The sequence below is a fragment of the Biomphalaria glabrata genome, chromosome 2, assembly GCF_947242115.1.
Source record: "Biomphalaria glabrata chromosome 2, xgBioGlab47.1, whole genome shotgun sequence".
NCBI lineage: Eukaryota > Metazoa > Mollusca > Gastropoda > Planorbidae > Biomphalaria > Biomphalaria glabrata.
In genome coordinates, this window is record NC_074712.1 from 29423490 (window position 1) to 29445775 (window position 22286).

Below are 22286 nucleotides of genomic sequence, written 5' to 3' on the forward strand. Positions count from 1 at the left end.
AGTGATGGAGACTGCAAGACGTAGGCTATTTCTTCTTTTCTGAATGTGACTGATAAGTTCTTCTCTATTGTTGCAGGTTAAAATCATTTGCTCCAGGGTCATAACAAGTAAGCTGTGTCCAGCTAATGCTATACGCCAAAGAGATCTGGAAAATAATAACACTCACTCATGCATCAGCTACAGAAGAAAGACCACATGATGATCATAATCACGATGACCTGCTAACCACTGTCAAAAAACCGTTAACTCAAACTCTATGGCCACATCACAAGGTCTTCAGGGCTCTCAAAGACCTTCCTTCAGGGAACAGTACAAGGAAGAAGAAGAAGAGGAAGACAAGAGAAAGCGATGGGAAGACAATATCAAAGATTAGACAGGCCTGTCAGTGAATGAAATTCTATACAAGGCAAAGGACAGAGAGGAATGGAGAAAGACGGTTGACAGATCTTGTATGGTGCCCCAATGGTCCAACAAACTAAGGGATAAGTGAAGCTGGCTAGTCAATAGTGTTGTCATTGCAAAGTAAATATTTTGTCTGAGTGATGGCTAAAAAAAAACCCAATCACCTATCTATTTCTAAAGAGAACAACTAGCCATTCATTTGACACTCAATACTCTCTTTAAAAGGAAACCTATACTGGTACAGATAACATCAAGTAGTTCATCAAGATTGTTTTTACAAAGGTTATAGCAATTCACTCTTGTCTGTCTGTCTGTTTGGTACAAAGGTTATAGCAATTCACTCTTGTCTGTCTGTCTGTTTGGTACAAAGGTTATAGCAATTCACTCTTGTCTGTCTGTCTGTTTGGTACAAAGGTTATAGCAATTCACTCTTGTCTGTCTGTCTGTTTGGTACAAAGGTTTTGTACATGTTATTCCCACACCCTTATTTCTCCTACACCAATTACCCCATTATCAAGTTGAAACTTTGCACAATTATTAATTGGCATAGACAAGACATGAATAAAAAAAAGTTAATTAAGTACTGGTAATTTATTATTTTATTTGATACCTACAATGGAAATTAATCATTCAGTATTCATAGATATGGTTAAATATGTAGGGTTTCATCCTCTTAGATATTGAACCACACCCATTCTAGGATCAACTTGAACTTGAGACATTTATTTAGAGTACCTAACAAAATAAATCAATGAAAAAATTCACCAATGAGTCAATGAATTATCAAATAAGGGAAATGTTATACATCATTGAGAGATAGTTGTAAGTGCAGTGTTCTTTCCTATAGATACCAGTAACCTTTGTTTTTAAAAATAGGATTTTTTACATTTTGCTTGTTTTTTCCTTTGCTCTGTCATTGGGCTGATTTAACAATCAACAAGTTTTAAATAATTATAAATTTTTATTGACATCATTTAGAAAAAAAAAAAGAAAGAAAGAAAACGTTTGAAATTTATAAATATTCCATAACTGTAAATTACTTTATAAAATAATATTTTATGGCAGATCAAAACAAGAAAAAGACTAGATTATGAAAATTGTCGGTGAGTAAAAAAAACTCAGCAAAACTAATTTTTTACTAAGCCTACTGATGCAAGCGACTGATAGTTTGAACAAAGAATATGTTTAATGTAGACAGTACACATTATTATAATTAGAAAAAAAAAAAAACAAGGAATGTCGACTGAGGGGGAGGGGGAAATAATTACAGACCATCATGTAGTAATATTAGAATCTTTATAGGACTGACTAATTGAAATCTTGAATTAGAGTCTGTGAAACAAAGCCATTTTAAAAACGTTTCCCTGTAACTGGTAGTAAGTTCAGTCAAGACAATACTGTGACAATACTGTGAATAGAGACAGACATTTTTATAAAGCAGCAGTTTCTTTTATGAACATGTATCAAAGAATCACAAGGGACACTGCACTCTGACTTTTAATCCCATGTGCAACTAATATTCATGGTCATTTGACAGGGACTCTGGTGAGAGAGTTGAGTGTCAAAGAAAATTTAAAACGGACCATCTAAATTAATCACTAAAAAAAGTGAAAGAAAAGAAGAAAGATTTGAATAAATTTCATTCTGTGATTAAATAAAAGCCACAAACTGATGCTTGTTCAAAGTTCAAAACAGAAACTTGAACATTAGAATCAATCAAATAAAATCATATTAAGCATACATGTAATAAACTTAAAATGGGACATTCAAAACTAAAAAGCCTCATTTGAGATTTTAATTCTTTCTATACAAACAACCATTTCAATCAAAACAAAAATCATTAGAACACACTAAAAAAATAATTACAATTATTTGTAAATTAATGTTGGTAAAATTTTTATACAGTAGTTCAGAAATGTGTGTGCCTACTCATGCTCTTTCTTATCTTAAAAAAATGTGTGTGTGTGTGTGCAGTGATTAAAAACAGACAGTTGAAAGTCAATGACAACTTTTTTTCAGTACCGATTCTTTAAATGTTAAAGTCGTAGTATCGTAGTATGTATTAAATGCCAAAAAGTTTGAAGGTATACATCTATGTTTATAAAAAAATGTTAACAGCTGCAAAATTGACTTGAAAGAGGTCTCAAAAGTCAACATTACCAGACAAATGCATCCTTAATATCAATATCAATTTCAAGCTATTGTTAATACTGCTACTTTCAATTTTAACATATAACTAAGTTATAGAACAAATATCAATTATCATTGAATAATTGGTTTAAACTAATGCACAACCCTTGATTGATAGAATGTTGACCAAAAGTGTTAATTATTCTGAGCAGTTCAACAATAAAAAAAAAGTTTTATTAAGAGATTTTCATTATGCTTAATTGTCATGTTCAAATCATTTAAAATTAAAACAGTATCAAATATTAAAAAACAGTAATAAAAATTCCAATAAGGTCTAAACTCTACAATAGTACAATGCTGCTTATATATGTTGATAAATTGAAAACTACACATTAATACTAGGAAGTATATACAAAAATTGCAGTAAAAAAACACATTCATTTCAACCATTATAAAATTGTATTGCCAACAAACTGTACAAATATTAAGTTTGTGTTGAAAAATTAACTCACTATTTAGTGTTCGTTTGGTGATGAAGGATGAAAATATTTACACTGAGGTCTTGTATTTAAAATAAACACAGTTCTGGCTGCTAATGAGCCTGAATATTTGTAATACAAAAATTAAAATTGGCTTTTGTTTTCTCTTTTTTTTTTTTTTTTTTTAATGTCTGACATTTATTCAGTTATAAAGGTAGTAGTACAAGCCTCCTTTAGGATGGTAGGGGATGGTCTAAAGCTCATTACCGGACAGAAAATGAATACAATAACAGATGTTGACGAATTATTGTAGATTTCATTGTCTTTAAGTACTGTTATATCATAACATTTAATGACGGAAACTCTATATCAATCATGTTGTTGATTATGCTGCTACTAAATTTGCATAAAGGAATCCAATATGGAATCTCATTTCACCATTTTCTTCTCAAATACTTCTGTACAATGTTAAGTAATTTTAAGTTTCTCTCATCATTTGAAGCTGGTCTAGTACAAAGACAAGAATGTTTTGAAGAACTTGAAAGATGGCCAACAGGTTTGCTTATGGCTAGAATTTTTTTTCATGGACCAACAGCAAAAAAAAAAAGACAAAATTGGAAAAAAAAAAAAAAAAAAAAAAAACAACTTGAAAGAGAATAATTACAAATCGTCATGTCTGTGTAGTAGAGTGTTTTATAGCAATGGGAAGGGTGAAGGGTCATGTAAAGTCAATGATTTCCTTACAAAGCTTAAACTTTAAAAACATGTTCCACAAAATGTGCTCTACTTTTACTAACAACCAGTTTTGGCAGATTACCAGCTTTTAAAAGTTGCTAGCAAATTACCGGGTGGTGCCATACAAATGTAAGTAGACCAAGTCCAATATTTTGGATTTTGTGTGTGTGTGTGTAACATACAAGTTAATACATAGCATTGCATTGGACAAGACAGAGATATACTTTGAGAAAAGCTAAATAAAAAGAAGCTTCACAAAGCTTCAAGTCTCAAAAAAATATTTGTTTCATACTTCTTGAAATGTTAAAATTAAAAACCAATAGATGGCTTACACAATCAAGTAATACTGAATGTTTGTTGATGCCAGTAAAAACAAGGTTCATTAAGTAGTAGAATGGGTCAGTCATTTGACTGCCTAGAAAGGCTTCTACTTCCCCTCAATAACATGTTCAAAATTATCTGAAGAAAAAACAGATTGTAAACTCTATAGTACTAGTTATTACAAGATCAGTGTCTTCAAATCAAAAACTTCAGTAGATGGATAGTGTTGACATCAGTTCTGTAACAAAACTAAATGTTAATCATATTTGGTGATGTTTGTACAATTTTGAAAGTTTTCTTTTTAGAAAATGACTAGACATTTAAAAAAAAAGGGATATTGTTGAGACATTCTGTACAACTGATTCTTGAAATCTGTACAAATCAAAAGTGAAAGTCAAAGCAGGAAGTTAATAAGTGATTAATCAATTATCTGTATTCCAAACAATACTTTACAGAAATGTTAAAAAATGATTTAACAATAATACAAATGTCAAGAAAAAAATAACATGCTTGCTATCCTCATACCAATTTTTAAAACAGCACTTAAATGTTTATTTCTCAATTTTGTGGCCTATATAATAAGGTGTGCCCTATCCAGTGACACAATATGAGAATGCTAAATTTAGAAGTAAAAATAATGCTCTATCTGACATTAATACTTATGCTAAAATATGTGACAGTAAATCATAAAATTGTTCAGTTGTCATAATTTAGTTTTAGTCATTTTGTGAAAGTCAATGAATTTCTTTACTATACTAAACCAGATGATTTCTCGGCAAGCTATAAGTTTACATTGGTCACAAGTCTATCCATCCCTACGGTGCTACAGCTCATGGAGGGGCCTGGTTTGCTTGAACAGATCTTTCAGTTTAAATCTCTACCAAGATATCTGTCTGCATCACTGAACTCCAACTGTAGCTGTTTAGTCACATGCCTTTTGGTTTTCAGAAACACACTATTTGACTTTTTCATTACAAGGTGACCAATGAAATGAGTTTTTTAATAAATAAATTCTGCTACTTTATATGGGTCTCCATAGAGTTTAAACTTCTTCTGGTTGGTGTGTATGTTACTTCCAGTTTCATCTTGTACACCTCATTTTAGAAAATGGTGCTTTTTTTTCTTTCCAGTGATGCACTTCACCAAGTGATGTTTTCAGGTACTGTCATCATAGTCCTTTTTTAACAACATTTTGGTAACATATACTACATTGTAAATTGTATAAAACTCCAAAAGATTGTAAAGACAAAATGTGTATTTCAAAAACATTGAAATATTTATATCCTATGTGCTCTACCAATAGTTGATAACCCTTAAGTTGAAATTAGTCCTAAAAAAAAAAGATTGACTGTGCAACACCGTATTTCAGTTGAATGAAGCATGGTGTTACAATTACGCTTTACCATTGACCTTGTCCTGTGGCAATTTTATACCAAAACCAGCCAAAATATTGGAAGCAGGACCAGGTAAACCCTGTTGAGCTTTGAACGATTCTAAAGTATTCTTAACCACATTCAGGTCAATGTTAACAGGCTGAAAATCATCATCTTCATCTTCAATATTTCTGTTTGTAACCTTAGGCTTTGTTTTCTTTGAGCTAGTTGTTCCCCTTGGTACTGGTGGGGGAGGTCTTTTAGGTTTCTCCTGTTGAACAGAGGAAAAGACAAAGACACCAATAATGTAAGCATTAAGATTTAAACAAAAATGTTTTTTAAAATGTAAAAATGTGCTATGAATTAAATTTTTCAAATGTAAAAAAGTTGGGTTTTTTTTTACTGGTTTAGGCATTCTTTCAAAGCTTTTTCCAACGTCTGTAGCTGCTAGTTCTCTATCCATTGCATCCATTAATATTTCAAGCTTTTTGTCCCTTTTACTTTCACTGGAAGATGGTGGCGGAGGTGGAGGTGGGGTTGAAGGCTTGCTGCAAGTCTTAGATCTAGGTGGACGTACAGGATGATCTAAAGGTTGTGTGCTTAACTCGGGCACCACAATATTTGAAGGTCTATCTGGTGGGGGACAAGAGGGTCTGTCTGAGTTGACTGTCGGGCCAGGTTTGTCCATTTTTGATGATTGGCTATCTGCATGACTAAAATGAACAGATTTTGGCTTTTCTTTTTTTCCTTTTTGTTTACTCAGACTGCTCTTTTTCATGATGGTTGGCATTTTGGTGGGTGAGCCCAGCTCATCATCTGACCCATCAGACCAATCATATTCACTCATGTCTGAACCAGATGAATCCACTTCATCAGGGAAATCTAGAGAAATAAATGGGTAATGTAATTTCAATTGTGAATTTTTAAAATACATTTAAAGATCAACAATTACTTCCTGTGTGTGTGTATTTAATTGGTTGTGTTAAGCTATTGAAACTGCTAAATCGCACTTTTGTACTATTATTCAGAAGTTAAAAAATCACTGGTTGCAAAACTAAGTGACTCTGATCATAAATATAAGCATTTCTATAAGGTAAAGTTTGCTTTAAATGGATCATAAAACAGGAATGTCAGAACTGTTGCCATCCCATATGATAAACTAGCTACTCTAGAAGATAAGCTGTCAATTATAGTGACCTCTCTAAAAGCTCTTTAAGTAATGTGGTTCCATGAATAAATGAAGAATAGGAACACAATAGTTAAATTAAAACTTTAATAAAAAAAAACTCTATTTGTAAAATAGATCATAGCAGCAGAGGGCCTCTGAAAGGGACAGTTGAAGAGCTCTCACAAAGCCTGCGGGACTCAGAGAGCCATTACTGAAGACAGGCACAGAAGACGGAAAGAAAACTTAAACAGAATGCCAGCAGACAACGGCTTTGAATGCACGAGATGCTGGAAAATATGCAGGTCGCAACTGGGTTAACGTAGTCATGTGAAACACTGCACTCATCCTAAATCTTCCGAATCAAAGACATTGCCATTATTATTATTATATTTAGATCAGTTTTTATCTTCTTCAAGATGCTCAAGTCTGAAAGGGGGAAGGAAAGTAAACTCTGGTTCTAAATGTTGTTATTTGGTGCTTGGGAAATTCCTAAACTATTTTGAGCTGTTCTAACAAGTCACTTAATTCTAGTGGATGATGACAGCACATTAAAATTTTCACTTTGAACAAAATGGCAGAGGCATTTGAAAAAAAAAAAAAGGTAGCAATTTTTTCTATCTTCATTACTATTATGCTCAGAAATACCTCACCATCACCCACAATGATCACTATATATATATTTATATATTTATTATCTAGAATAGCCAAATGAAGTGTTTCAAAACTCAAATTATAAACACAAGTAGAGAGAAAGAAAGCTTGAGAAATCCTTGCATAAAATAAGAATGATAAATGGTGGTTGAATGGTAAAGCACTTGGCTTCAAACCATGGGGTGTATTGGATTTGAATATTGATGAAGATTGAGGTTTTTAGTACACTTCACAAATACCTAATTCTTATGAGGAAAGTAAAGGTAGTTGGTCATTGTGCTAGACACAAGACATCCTCATAAACCATTGGGTATAGAAACAGAATAGCTTGACATCATCTGCTCTATGGATCACAAGGTCTGAAAAGGGAACTCTACTTTACCTTTTTATAACCAAGTAAATGCACAGGGAAAATTCTTACCAAAAATTTTTTGCATAGCTTGAATTAATCCTCCACCTTCAAACTGGTTATCACCATCTTCTGCTGACTCTCTGCAAGAATATTTTTTTTTTAAATTTTATACTGATACTTTTAATTAAATCAAGCATTGTTACAACATAACTCACTAACAGACATGCCTACCCCCAAGACCCAGAATGTGGAACACTCAGGTTGAAAATGTGGAATTTTGGGCCCCAATGTGGAACATAAACGCTTTTATGTTAGTCAGCCATACTGTACGCAATATAAATAAAACTTCAATTATAATTACTTTAATAACAATACTAGTTTGCTTCTTATAAATTAGATGTTTATATTATAATTAAAAGTAAGAAAACCTTTAATTCATAATTAGAATATGTCCTTTGTTTGAAATCAATAGTTCTAACTCCTAAATGATGAATTCTAACTAAAATGTATTCTAATGACCTAGACTCAAATGTTACTATTTTTATTTGTTACTACTAGATCTAAATCTACTGACTAGATCTAGATTATTCTAGATCTACTTGATTATCTATCCTTTTCTATGGCTCTACTCTAATCACTCTAGATGTTGTCTCTAGTTCTAGATCTAGATCTACTAGTGACTTACTAGTCTAGACTTACATTTAATATAAGTCCTCTAAGTCTAAGAACACAGATTATAATAATAATATAATAGATCTAAATATTAATGTCTATAGTCTAGATCTATAGTATAGACTTATTGAGAACTAAATTTATTACATAATAATGATACATACTGTCTAAGTAATCCAAGAAAAGGATTTTTTAAAAATACGTTATTAAAGACCTAGATCTAGACCTAAATGTAATTAATTAACTTAGACACACTACAGTGAGTGACAGTGTCAGTAAGGCTAAGGCCGGCTAAGGCCTAAATAAGGCTATACTGCCTATACTATAGTAAAGTATAGTACTAGTATAGATCTACTTATTAGTATTATTACATAGTCTAAATTAATTATTAGTTTCTAGATCTAAAAAAAAGTAGGACTAGCACTAGATGATACTAAATCTAGATCTATATTGAAATAGACTTAGAAGATGATAGATTAGATTCTAGATTTCTATGTAATTAGAAACCTAAGCCTAAGAAACCAGTTGAGTTAGTGTTAGAATAGTGACAATACTATACTAGATCTAGAATCTAGTGACAATACCATAACCATAGACATAGTAGGTACTTTGATAAAAAATTCAACTTTAATGAATCTAAATGAAACTAGTATAGTTAGATAGATCTTTTTGAATGGAGTTCATTGATACCTCATTTATTCTTCTAGGTTAATTAGAACATAAGTTATGACCATTTTAGTGTCGGGGAATTAGCCTATTAAAATACCCAAAAAATTGTGACCGAAAGGAGGAGCTTATACATTTAAACTGCTATAACTTTTTAACACTTAAAGATAATGTAATGAAATTTTCCATAGAAAAGCACAATTATGTTCTGATAATTATGACAATTTTAAATCTGTGATATCTATTAACACTTTTTTGTGTTAAGCGCTTGATGTAGGAGTAGGCGTTGAAAAACGGCAGAAACAGAATACATATTCACACATAAATGGTCATAACTTTTAAACCAATGGAGATAATTGAATGAAAATTTCAACATAAATGCATGATTATGTGTTATTTATTTCTTCTTTATGATTCTGAGATAGAAGTTGAAACTTTTTTTTTTTAATTTCTTAAATGTGGGTCGACATTTCAAAAACGACAAAAAAAAAAATAGGTTGACACTTAAATGGTTATAACTTTTTAACCAATAGAGATATTTAAATGAAATTTTCAACAGAAATACATGAATATGTGCTATTTGTTTATCTATTATAAACACTGAGAAAGAAATTTAAGAAAAATTTTTTTTTCTTTGTTAATGTGGAACGACAATTTAAAAAACGACCAAAATTTATGTTGGTTATAACTTTTTAACCAATTCAGATATTTAAATGAAATTTTGAACAGAAATGCATGATTATGTGTTATTTGTTTATTATATTTTAACCCTGAGATAGAATTTTTTTGAAAATTTGTTTTTTGAGTTTCAGTTTTTTTCGACAAAATATTATGTTGACACTTAAAATGTTGGTTATAAATTTTTAACTAATTGAGAAATTTAAATGAAATTTTCTACAGGTATGCATGCATGATTATGTGTTGTTTATTTTATTATAATCTGAGACAGGAGTTTTTTGTTTTTTTTTGTAATATAATGTTTCAACTTTTTAGCCTTAAAAAATTACTTATTAGGCTTTTAACTGAAATGAACAGCTTTTTGCTGATACTTATAATAAACTTTGGATGAGCAACATGTTGGAAAAACAACACAAAAATAAAAACAAATTTTTTTTTTATACTTTGAGAGCTGTAACATTTTAATCTTTAGACATAATTATACAAGATTTACAACAAAAAAAAAACAACAACTAGTGTTTAAAATATAAGTATTTAAATAACAAATATGGGTTTCTTGATGTCATCAGTCTGAGTGCATTTGCAAATGTACGTCAGTATCCAAAGCTTGTGAGGATCATGCATGACTGTTTGAAGATGAACATTGTTTGGGTGTACCCTATCTGTTTTGCTGAAATAGAATAAATACTTTTACTGCATACCAATGTAGGCTTGCTGAAAAAGTAAAATTATCAAGACTTAATATAAATGGTTCATTGCACAATCATCAGCTGTATTGTGAAATATTTTTCACATTAAATAAATATTAAATAAATAACATCCCAGATATGCAACATGTTTCCTTAAAATTGGTCAAGCGGTTTTGTTTTCTATTCGTCACATACATACATACATACATACATACATACATACATACACCTCACATTCCACTTTATAAAGTAGATTTGATGGGTAAGCACATAATGAATTTGTTTGTTGTTGGAAATTATCAATTGAAGGACTGTTTATAATTTTAAAAGATGAAGCAAATATGACCTACCAGTCCCCTCACTACATTGCAGATTAGGGACAAAAGTAATTGACACAATTAACTTCAACTTAATGTAAATATCACCCCAAAAAAAATCCACAACTAGACAAAACTTATCAATAGTTATAAATATCTGATTAATGAAAATCGGAAAAGGCTAACATTTTGGTCTAATTATTCTTTTCTATGGATTGTAATCTATAAAAAGATTAAGTGAACACAAGTACTGGTATGTCCCCTCAACAGATCAGGGACAAAAGTAACAAGAAATGACCCACTTCATCTTTGCGTACCAGTATGGTAAATATAAAATCTGGAAAATATGAAATTGTTTCATACTTTGCCCACTGAGGCTCAATTTCATTTCTATTTTAACATAAGTTCTGTTAGGTACTGAACAATGACGGTTAATAGATGTGTACATGAGTGGATAAGGCATTTCTAGTATGAAGTAAACTTAATTATATATATACATTTTAAAAAAATGATTAAATTGAAAAAATAAAGTTACTTCCCCGATTAGGCATTTGATTATCCATAGGCTTGCAGAGTAAGAATTCTTGCTCTCATCGGACCAATGCCAAATGTACTGTACAGCACAGCTCTGTCACATAAAAAAAAGTTAATCATGAGTCTACATTAGCATATATATACATTATTATCTAATCAGTCACAAAACTGGCATCTCCTAGAATAATATCTGCAACAAGCTCATAGACAGATAACTCAGTAGCTTCAGTTTCTGAAGTGTATAAAATAAAAATGTTACTTCCCTGAAAGTTTGTCACTTCTCCTTTGAAAACTGTATCCACCTGGTTATTTGTCCATACATGATGAAGGGTCTTGCCAATCAGGGTTGGAGACTTTGCCAGAATCAGATCACAGTAGGCCTTCCTCTCTGGGGGGATCTTGCTGAGGTCTTCTGTGCCATTTCTGATAGCCTTCTCTAGCTGAGAACGTTGTTTCTTATCCCTTTGCTGTGCCATCATCATCAGCCTCTCTCTCAAAGCAACTGAGATCTGTTTCTCCCGAGCTGTCAGTTCTTCTCGTCTCTTGGCAGCAAATCGACGCGCAAAGGAAACAATTCTCTGCTGTTCCTCAACTGACTTAGTCTCCAACCAGGACATCGTCTTGTTGATGACAAACTTGACTTTGCCATCTCTAAAACCAACTGTTGCATTGTGAGCCCTGTGATACTGGAAATCAAACATTCCAAGAGCCCTTTCACTGTGCATGTTGTGAAGAGGAGCTTCAGATGTCCTTATCACAGTCTCTACATCAGGATTTGAAAGGGAGCCATCCAGATAGCTAGATAGCTGTCTCTGTAGCACCTTACAAAAACCTTCAGCAAGTTCTTTTGTGATCTCGATAAATACTTCATCAACAGTCACATTTCTCAGGGCTCTCAAAACGAAATCTTCAGTATCCAGAGTCTGACCAAAGCAATCAGTTGGCATTGAGAGGAGATTCTCTGGAGAATCCACAATAGTTTAGTTTGTCAATGCAGACCTTCACATGAGGGATCTAGAAAACAAGAGAGTAAAAAGAAATAAAATAATATAAATGGTATCTTTAAAATTAAATTAATTTTTTTCTTTAAAGTTATAAATGTGGTAGAAATATTACCATTTCCAGATGTTTCATCTTTCTCTCATTTTTGTAGATCAGTGTCATCCACGGTCCAGTCAACATCTTGCCAAAAAGCCCTGTTAATAAATATAATAAATGTCAAAAGGGTTGAGACACCTAATAAGGAATTATTTTGAAACTATAAAAATGAATTTGACAAAAGAAAATGTAAAAGTTATTACCTAAGACTCTCAGCTGAACAAGAATGTTTGGTTGCTGCAAGTCTTGAATCAACGACAGCCGAAAACTGGTCTCATTGCAGTATCTTTGCAAGTACCGCAGCAACAGATTCTTTAGCCGAATGATAACACCAGCAGAGTGGAACAGGATGTGAAGTCTGTTCCCCACATATCTGACAATCACTCCAACTTTCAGATCTGAGAGTCTTAGAAAAGCCTTGAAGCTAGATGGATCACCCGTTGATGCCTTGTGTCTGAAAAAAGAAAAAAAAATCTTAGGAGATAATAGTTAACATTTTAATATAAAGATATTTAGACAATTTCTTCTTAAAAAAACATACCTCAGTTTTGAAACTGCTTGAATCAAGTTAGCAGCTTTCCCTTCCTTGCCGAAAGTGTTGCTATTCACTGAATACTTTGCATCGAACCTTCTGAGCACTTTCTTTGCTTCACTCGCCAAGCCATCAAGTGGGTGAAGGTTACAGTGCAAGACTAACAAATCTTTAGCAAAGAGCTGACTGAGTTGCTGGCTAACACAACTATTGACGGGGGCCCTATCTGTAAGTGTTGTCTGAAGCATTTCCCTAAATTTGTACAGTATTAGATGTTGTTGTATGCCTGAATATGTGGAGTATGTTGTCCCTAAATTTCTAATAATGCCTACAATGTGCTCAAAGTAATCTAGTGTAGACCCACCCCCAAGTTTACCTATCTCTAGTGTAAATGTTTTCCCACCAAATGATAAATTTACTTCATTAAAATGCGAGCCATCAATAGTTGTGGCATCCCAAGCCAATGTTGCTATCAGCGATGGTGCTGTATACAAAGCCTCCGCCAACTGCAAATCGGATATGATGCCCATCTCATAAGCCATCTGTGCAGTAGTAGATGGAGCAGGAATCTTCACAATTGAAATGTGTGTCAGTTCATTTAAAATGTACCTGACAAGAAGCCCTGCTTTTTCTACTGGCACTTGACTCTCCAAACAAGCATAGAGACACTTACGAAATGGGGCATCATACTTTCCTGCCAGGCGGATGCTCTGAGTAGAATGGCTGGAATAGCTATCAGTCAGCATCTCCCCAAGTTCATCTATCCGCACCTTGCCTTCCTCCAAAGATAACTTTAACGCCTGAATTCTGTCCTTCAAAAGGTTTCTCTGCTCTGATCTTCTCTTAGCAATTCTTTTCCACTTAGAAAGTTCAGCTGCTGCCTTCTTCAGTTTCAAACTCATCTGACGATTCTCTTCACTCAGGCGTTCATTTTCACTCTTCAGGGTAGCTTTCACTTGACGATAAGATGTTATCAGTGTAGATTTCCTACCAAGCTCCTGATTGACTCTTCTGGTGTTGAAGCGCTTCCTTAAAAGACGAACTGCTTTTCTGCTGACAAGCAGTTTTTCGGACAAACTGGCACTGTGAGCTACAAAATGCTGTAGTTGTGTGCAACAACGAGCACAGTGTCGTTCTGTGTTACCTGGCCTTTCAGTGGCCTCAACATCACCGTCAGGTCGCAACTTCTTCACCATACTAGGTCGTTCAGTGCTGTCTTGGACAGGTCTCTTTTTGCCAGCAGCATCGATAGAAAAATTTTTATCCAGGTAAGGTGCAACTAGGTGCCAGCTGCGGGTAATCTTCCTGGAAAAATTCTTCATCTCGGACATATGCCTTCGAACCTTATTGATAACAGTAGCCTTGGTTGTTGCAATGCCAACTTTTGCAAAATAACTGAATACAGCATCAGCCACATTCACAACAGTGTTGTTGTAAAGAAGAAATTCTATGTGGCCAAATTTCAGTTCAAATCCAACAGCCGCAGTTGAAATATCAACACAATAAGTGTCCGATACATATATCCTGAAGTCCTTCATGCTGCCAGGTATAAAGGTACCTGCCATATCCTCAATCCTATCAACACCGACAACATCCACATCAAGGCCTGCCACGCCCACATTATCTGGGGAAAGTGTCACAAAAAAAAGTTAGTTTTATTTAATTGTGAAAAAAAAAAAAATGTTTCAAACAAAATAAAACATGTACAATTTTAATAAAATACAGTTAAAAGATTTTTTTATAAAAGGATAAAACATTTTATGTAAAATTGAAGGCTCAACTTCATGTCCAGCCAAGCCTTCACTTTAAAATAAATTTCTACAATTATCTTAAATTAAATCATATAGAGAATAAAGTAGATCTATAGATTAATATCTGAAAAAGTATTTTCATTGAAATAAAATGATATTTCAATTGATTTGTGTTATATTTTGTTTATAACTTATATTTAGTAGTGATTATTATGGTAACTATCACTTAAAATTTTGTATTTATAAATTATTTTATAATTATCGCAATTATATTACCAGCCATTGCAAGAAATTTAACTAAAAACGAAAAATAATAATTGAACTAGTTTAAAATCATTCTAAAAATTTTAAAAATTGCATTCAAAATCACGGATGACTAAATAAAACTGTTCTTGATGATGGATTAAAAAAAAATCGATCTAACAAAAAAGCTATGCAGCCATTGATAACCATTGAATCTATCATTTCCGGTTAGTAATGGTTAGTAATGGCGGCTAGTTTCGTTTTCTAGCCAAGATACCTGATGCACTGGGTCCGTTTTTACTAATAAAGTGGAACACTTATTGCGATAATATGAACAAAAATAGTTAGATTAGATATTAAGGTACACGGATTGACTTTAAAAAATATGCTTTTCAGAATAATAAAAAAAAATATGGATGGTCAACTTACCCCTATGCTCAACACGCTGGAACTCCATGAAGACGATCGAAAAGCACTGATATAAATCCAAAGAATTAACTGATATCCGATCCTTGAACAAACAAAGGGCTCTGATTATCCTTTTGTGTCTGATTTTGAAGACAAAACCAGACTGGAACGAAATCTCTATTGTTATCGGCTTAAATACTGCCGCACGAATACTACCGGTTCCGGTAACCAAAAAAAATCTCGCGCGACCGGAAAATCGAAGTATCTAGACATAGTGTCACATAGATTGCCATAGATAGTAGACCATACATATGTCAAGACAATGATGAATGAATAGTTGAATAATGAATTATTGAATAGTCTAAGAGAAAAGAAAGGGATTTGAATGGAACATTTGGCTTATTAGAGTACTAGATCTAGATCTATGTCTAGATCTAGCTCAACCGTATCTTCATAAATTTAGGACACACCGGGTCCGGGAGGAGATGAAATGTAAACAATAAACACAGACCTAGATATTTTATTTTGCATTCAGTATTTTCATTTCGCATTATTAATAAATAATGAAAAATTAGATTTTTTTTGTGTGTGTGTCGGAATTCAGACTTGGCGGAACAAAAAATCGTGAATGCGGAACGGCGGAACATGTGAACTTTTTTTATGCTTTTGCGGGACGGTTCCGCATAATGCGGGACTGTAGGCATGTCTGTACTAAGGTAACTCACCCTAGTCTGTTATTTTAACATACAAAGGTATCTCAGCCTAGTCTATGTTTTAACATACAAAGGTAACTCAGCCCAATCTATTATTTTCACTATACAAAGGTAACTTAGCCTTGTCTATTAGTTTCAACATACCAAAGTAACTCAGCCTATACTACTAGTTTCAAACTACAAAGGTAACCCAGCCTAGTGTATTTACTACAAAAGACTAAGTAACTAAGCCATTTTGATTTGTTACAACATACTACAGTTTCTCAGCCTAGTCTATTTGATATATTGAGGTAACTCAGCTTACTCTCTTTGCTTAAGTATTAAGGGATTTATCTTAACTCATTTTGTATGCTTAATTTGAAACCAGCAATCTATGACTGTTTGTGTATATCAATGAGCCCTATCATAAGATAACTGTAAATATTAACTAGCATTAAATAAACTTACTTCCAAAACTCTGTCAGTATATTTGTTACAGCATACTTAGGAAACTCTCTCAGTATATCTTAGAATATTTGCTATAGCATGCTTAGAAAACTCTCTCAATATGATATAATACAATACTTAATGAACATTGCTCATTTTATATTTCACAACATAACATACTTGGGAAACTCTGCGCCTTCTAGGCCAGACTCATGTTCAACAAAGGCTGTCATACTCTCTGCAACTTTGTTTAAGTCAAACATTTCAGTTCTGTCAGATGGAGAGAAAGCTCCAGAAGATTTCATCATGTCATCAACTTGCTCAGGTGTAATGTTCATCCAACTATCATCTGCCATCAACAGAAGAACAACAACAACAAATATAAAAAAAATTGTTTCCATTTACATACAATATATCTAAGAACATATCCAATGACTTATACATTAAAGAATGGTTTAGAATAAACAAGTGGTTGTAATAATTAATTATGGATTGAAAACAAAAACCAATTGTCTTTTTAAATTTCAATAAAACTATATGATAAGGAGACTAACATGAAACCTTTACAATGTAAGTGAATGTAGCATACATACCATCAGAAGGCAACAGGTTTTGTTCTGTCTTTCTAAACTCATCAAACTTAGGTGCAAGCCTCTTGATATGTTGGACTATTATTTTACCTATACTATCATCACTAGAGTTGCCAAAAAAAAAAAAAAAAAGAGAAAGCAGAAAAAAATTATTCTCAGCTTTAAAAATGAGACACTTTGTTTTTGTTTATTAATATGGAATGACAAGTTGAAAGAAATATTTCCAAGACTCACCCCATTTCACCAATGAGTTGAGACTTGAAAAATTGTTTGGCCTCTTCCAAAAGTTTCCTATACAACTTGGAGCCTTCAATTTCTCCCTTAGAGAAGATCAAGGTTACAGACAAAATTATTATGTAAATTGAAATTTGAAAAAAATTATTTCAGAATTGCGTCTATAATTGTGTACCTTAAAAAATCCTTTGCTTGTTATGGATTTCTTAAAGTGCTGCCACCTCTGATTAGAATCGTCCCAGTGTTCACCATTCACCACAGAGTTATCCAAGTCATTATATTTGGAACAAAGTATTTCAAAACCATGAGCCTAGAGTCAACAAAAATTAGTTACATTTTTCGATTAAAAGAATTTGTCAATTTTTTAATGTATTATGTTATATGTTATACTGGATTTTTTTTTGTAATACTAAACAAAATCCAGAATGCAAATATAATAAGAAAAAAAACAACATTTTTTTTACCAGCTTAACACCAATATCTCTCTCCAGAAACTCTGGGTTAGAGGGACTAACTACAGTCCAGCCACTGCGCTTATCAGGAGTAAATTGCTGCTGAGCTAACTGAGCATATAAACACCTAGTCATTTTGACCTGTATAACAAAGTAGTTGATTTTCAATCAAAAAACATTCCTATATCTATATTACTATCTTACATTCAAAATTACAAAGATTATTTTTTTGGAAATAGAAATTAATTAAAAAATTTTTTGAACCTAAAAACAACATTTGCAATAAGTAAAATACAATATGAATTGTTCAAGCGCTGATATGTTTTAGAATGATAATGAATATGCAAATAGAGTTAAACTTACTCGTGTTCTTACAAGGTCATCTGGTTTGAAATGTTTCATTGGACGACAGGCCTGAAAGAAAACAATAAATTTATTCATGTAATTTAAAAGTTGTTTTTCCTGTATCTTGCTATATATTATATTTTTTGCATTATAATTTTTGTTTTTAAACCATAAAGGGATTGGATAATGCCCTGATTATACACATTTCTTTTAAATAACCTATGGTCTCTTTTTCTATCTTGATGGTTAATATTTTCCTATACAGTTATTTACCCCTGCAGATAAAACTTTTATTTGAGCAAAAAACTTTAATAATTAAAACAGAACAGCAAATTGCAATTTGTACAAAATATTCTATACTCAAATTGTCATTTACTTAGCAGATCATATTTCAAGAACCTTTTGCCATTGTACTAATTCTAAGATACTCAAATATAATTAAGCCATGTTGAATTAAAATCACTCAAACATCCATAACATACAACATAAGTTTTATAGCTTCAAATTAAAAAATAAAATATGACTATGGGAGACAAACTTTAAGCTCCAGTGGTTCCCTGTAATAGAATGTTCTGACACCAGCAGACACTAGAGATGGTTGATCTGACAGGAGAACAGCTAGCGGTGTAGGGAGAAAACAATTCACATAGTGTATGTTTTCTGTAACTTTTCTAGGAAACCTGAAAACATACATTTATGTTTTAAAAAACATACATTAATATTTTAAAAAGTTTATGTAACTGATATTACTTTGTGTTCTATTATAAGCTGTGTAGAAAAAAAAACAGAAAAATTAAAGTGAGAAAAAGAATTTCATAATATTTTCAGTCATTCTAATTCTTATTTGGCATTGGATATTAACTCTACATAGATATAACTCATAGACTCATTATCATGTAGATGTTGTGGTGTTTTAGTAATAAATGTAGATACTTGATATAACTATTAGATCAAATCACTCAGTCTGGATTGCGGTTCATTCATCCAACATATATTCGAATACAGAAATACTTGATAACTCTTGTTCAACATGAAAATATAATTTAATCCATAATATGAAGGGGCACAGTCCATATGTCAACAGTACTACTAAATTGATGTCTTGCATACGCCATTAAAGAGTGAGTCGTTACTAACTGTCAAATTATCCCATCATTCCTTATCCGGTTAATATCCCATAATTCCCTAGTTCAGTCTAAAATAGTCTATTTATAGCAGTGGTCTTCAACGTGGGCGTTTTCGAGATTTTGGGGGGCGCTGAGAGCCAAAGGGGCGGTAGGGGGGCGCTGGGCACAAATTGGGACAGTAAGGGGGCGCTGGGCATAAAGGTGGAAAGAAGAAACTAAACGTGCTCTAAAACAAAACAAATTAAAAAATTCTTCAACATTAAAGCTGGGAAACTAAATGTAGACAAATTATAGATAACTTGCTTCTAATTTAAGAACAGAAACAGCGTTAGAAATTGAGTTCGGGAATCCCATTTTCTATTTTAAAATTCTTACTCTTTTGCTATGATCGGAGAGTATTTATTTTCCTTGGATCTCGCGCGTCTAAACGTTTAAGATTTGATAAACAAACTAGGTAATACGCCTTTTAGATTATAGTTTATTTTATCTACATATGTTAATATATTGATATGTAAATGTTAATTGCAAAAAAACATTAAAGGTAACATTTAATAGAATAATTTAACTTTTTAAAAACAAAAAGCATTGATAAAATGTTGTTACGAAAACTCACTGGTATGTCATGTAATATTTCCTTGAGATTTAGGGAATTGCCACTAGAAAAAAAGTAAGTTTTACTTTGATGGCATTTTCAGATGAGGTTATGAAACCAAGTCGGCTTCACGAACATATAGCGATATCCAAAAATAATTTAAGAATATTCATGAACAATTATAAAAATCTACAATTAAAACAATATTTAAAACAAAAAAAAAACGGCAAAGCAGGATATGTTTTAATGGCTTATTAGAAAAATGCATAGCTTTTTTAAAATACTTGTGATATTGTTGAAAAATTGATTAAAACTAAATTTATTTTAAAACATATTTAACACAAAAAGACTTTTTTACTGTTAGAGATGAAATATTTTCAAAATTGTCTAGTTATGTAGCTTATGTGGACATAAAGGTAACCATCAGTGGTTGGACGCTACAATGAGTTCATAGGTAATATAGAATAAAGAACAAATCTATTCACTATTCACATTGTGAGTTATGATACACAATAAAAGTTTAGCCCGCAATTTCATTTCTATTTGAATCTAGTCATAAAACTGTAAATAAAATACAAGCCCATGCCGAAAATAAGCACATCTTTCAACAGTTTTATGAAACAAATGATGAAAAGGTGTAAGACTCTAGTTGTAAAAAATTGTTGTACATGGTAAGCATCTAACACAAATGAATGAAACCAACTTCCGACTGCTAGGAAAGAGATTGACTTTTATTGATAATATCATTTTCTCTTTTATCGAGATATTAAATCTATTTTAAAGAGTTTTACAATCTCACATCACTTGTTTATTGACAAATGAATTAGTGCCCTTAAGGACACCTATATCTATTCTATTTACATAACAATTCTATGAAGAAATTAAGATTCGCTTCTAAAATTAAACAAATATATATATATATAAATGACAATTATTAAACATCTGTTACCGACGTTCAAAGTGAGTTGCATGAAAAAATAGATTTACAAAACTATGTCTTCAGTAAAAAGAATCTAAACATAGGAGACACACAGTGGCGTATCTAGGGTGGGGGGAGGGGGGAAATTGAAAATCCCCCAAATTAGTGCTTTTTTAATTAATTAAATAAAATATTACGCAAAATGCAGCGGCCCCCAGAGATGTCAAGCCCCCGGCCCCCAAACGATGGAAATTCCTAGCTACGCCCCTGGAGGCACAACAGAGATGTGGCTGCATTTAAATGTTTCAGTAAAATTCCAAAACTGTGGTCGAAATTGGAATGATGTTTTAGTTTTTCAGTAAACATACATGGTTAACCTAGATTTAGTGCGTAACAAAGTTAATGAATAAGCAAAGAAATAGACTGGATGTAGCCAATAGAGGAGACCTTCGCCTTGCCTAATTTAAAGCTTGAAATCTCTAATATTGTCAGACTGAAGGAGGCACAAGGTTACCATTAGCTTAATTTCATTTTATAGTGAATTCAGTAGACCTAATAGTAATATTTATATTAAGAAATAAAACTAAATTGACAATTAAACCTAAAAACAGTAGGCCCAAATATTCTTAGGATTTGAAAGAAAGTCTTTACAATTAATTTTTGTGTGTAATCACTGCAAATTATTTGACATAATTTTTTGCATAATGATAATATTGGTTGTTTTTGCCTTTCATTCCGAAGATTACGGCTGAGTCCAGTGTTTCACATAACTACGCAAACCCAACTACGACCTACATATTTTCCTGAATTTTATGCAGACAAAGCCATTGTATCAAATGTTTGTCCCACAGTTTTTGTAAGAGCTCTCGAACTGTTTCTCTCCGAGGCTATCTGCTGCCAGAGAATGCTGCCAGGTACTTTCCTCTATGCCAGTGAGAGCGAAATGGCGCCTGAATAAATCTTTATATCGCACACGGGGGAGGGGGGCACCTCTGTAACTCAGTCCTCCTCAAAGCTCGTCAGTCATAGGCCAAGGAGTTCACAACAATCGCCTTTGGCATGCGGTCATCTCCCAAGAGGGATAAGTGTTATTGACAGCATAAAAATAAATAAATAGATGATATTTTGTTCAAATTGGCCTTCTCATGCTTCTTCTTAACTGTTTTTCTTAGAGGGGGGCGGTGGAGGATTTTTTTAAAGAAAACATTCGAAAAGGGGGCGGTAGGCCAAAAAAGGTTGAAGACCACTGATTTATAGTCTCATCAAATTCCTGATATAACTCATAAGCTCATTATCATGTAGCATAGTAATAATAATTTTTTTTTCAGCAAAGCTCAAAATTACTCAAAATTCTAATGTTTCCCCTTCCTCGTTAAATTCTATTTTTTTCTAGAAAAGAAATATCTAACAAACTATATAAAGATGATATGAAAGTTCGGCTAGTCAGTTGTACATTTGCATTTTTTAACACTATTCTGAGTGTGCATTATTTTTTTAATTTATAATTTGATCTTATATTGAAGGATAGCATTTATTCTACAAATCATTTTATTCAAGCTTCAATATGAACTGTGTTCAATAATTTATTCATCATGCAGTGTGTTAAGTCACTAGATCTAGGATTAATATAATGTGACAAGTTCACACAATACCAGCAATACAGTGGTGTACTAGGAGGAGGCAAGTGGG

The 22286-nt window shown here is 32.5% G+C and overlaps 2 protein-coding genes and 1 long non-coding RNA gene across 4 annotated transcripts in view; 1 reads left to right on the plus strand and 2 right to left on the minus strand.

Moving 5' to 3' along the window:
• LOC129924555 (uncharacterized) lies at positions 1–3656 on the plus strand. The gene is made up of 2 exons (XR_008776535.1): positions 1–684; positions 817–3656. It is a non-coding gene; the product is annotated as an uncharacterized LOC129924555 (long non-coding RNA).
• LOC106079303 (protein ecdysoneless homolog) overlaps positions 3167–22286 on the minus strand; it is a 25165-nt gene continuing 6045 nt past the window's right edge. The window contains exons 5-14 of the mRNA XM_013240455.2: positions 18498–18639; positions 17978–18028; positions 17627–17755; positions 17338–17472; positions 17163–17248; positions 16932–17032; positions 16519–16687; positions 7681–7751; positions 5844–6322; positions 3167–5711 (exon numbers count right to left, since the gene is read on the minus strand). Coding sequence (XP_013095909.2) covers positions 5460–5711; positions 5844–6322; positions 7681–7751; positions 16519–16687; positions 16932–17032; positions 17163–17248; positions 17338–17472; positions 17627–17755; positions 17978–18028; positions 18498–18639 — 1615 coding nt within the window. The 3' untranslated portion in view covers positions 3167–5459. The remainder of the gene's footprint in view (positions 5712–5843; positions 6323–7680; positions 7752–16518; positions 16688–16931; positions 17033–17162; positions 17249–17337; positions 17473–17626; positions 17756–17977; positions 18029–18497; positions 18640–22286) is intronic.
• Positions 9572–15502, minus strand: LOC129924553 (uncharacterized). 2 transcript variants are annotated; one of them, XR_008776534.1, is made up of 5 exons: positions 12807–15502; positions 12469–12719; positions 12284–12363; positions 11169–12181; positions 9572–10297 (listed from the first exon to the last, which is right to left on the minus strand). XR_008776534.1 is itself a non-coding variant. In XM_056019938.1 (4 exons), the coding sequence occupies exons 1-4, from the start codon at positions 14360–14362 to the stop codon at positions 12104–12106; spliced, it is 1965 nt and encodes a 654-aa protein (XP_055875913.1). In that variant the 5' UTR covers positions 14363–15502; the 3' UTR covers positions 10409–12103. The 2 variants fall into 2 exon arrangements, 1 of the variants encoding a protein (XP_055875913.1); XM_056019938.1 differs by lacking the exon at positions 9572–10297 and having other exon boundaries at positions 10409–12181.

Coding starts and splice junctions, on each gene's coding strand:
- LOC129924553 (XM_056019938.1), bottom strand. CDS start 14,362: ATGGCAGGTACCTTTATACCTGGCAGCATGAAGGACTTCAGGATATAT. Junction 12,720..12,806: donor CAAGCAGTTTCAAAACTGAG/GTATGTTTTTTT, acceptor TTCTTTTTTCAG/ACACAAGGCATCAACGGGTG. Junction 12,182..12,283: donor AGATGAAACATCTGGAAATG/GTAATATTTCTA, acceptor CTTGTTTTCTAG/ATCCCTCATGTGAAGGTCTG.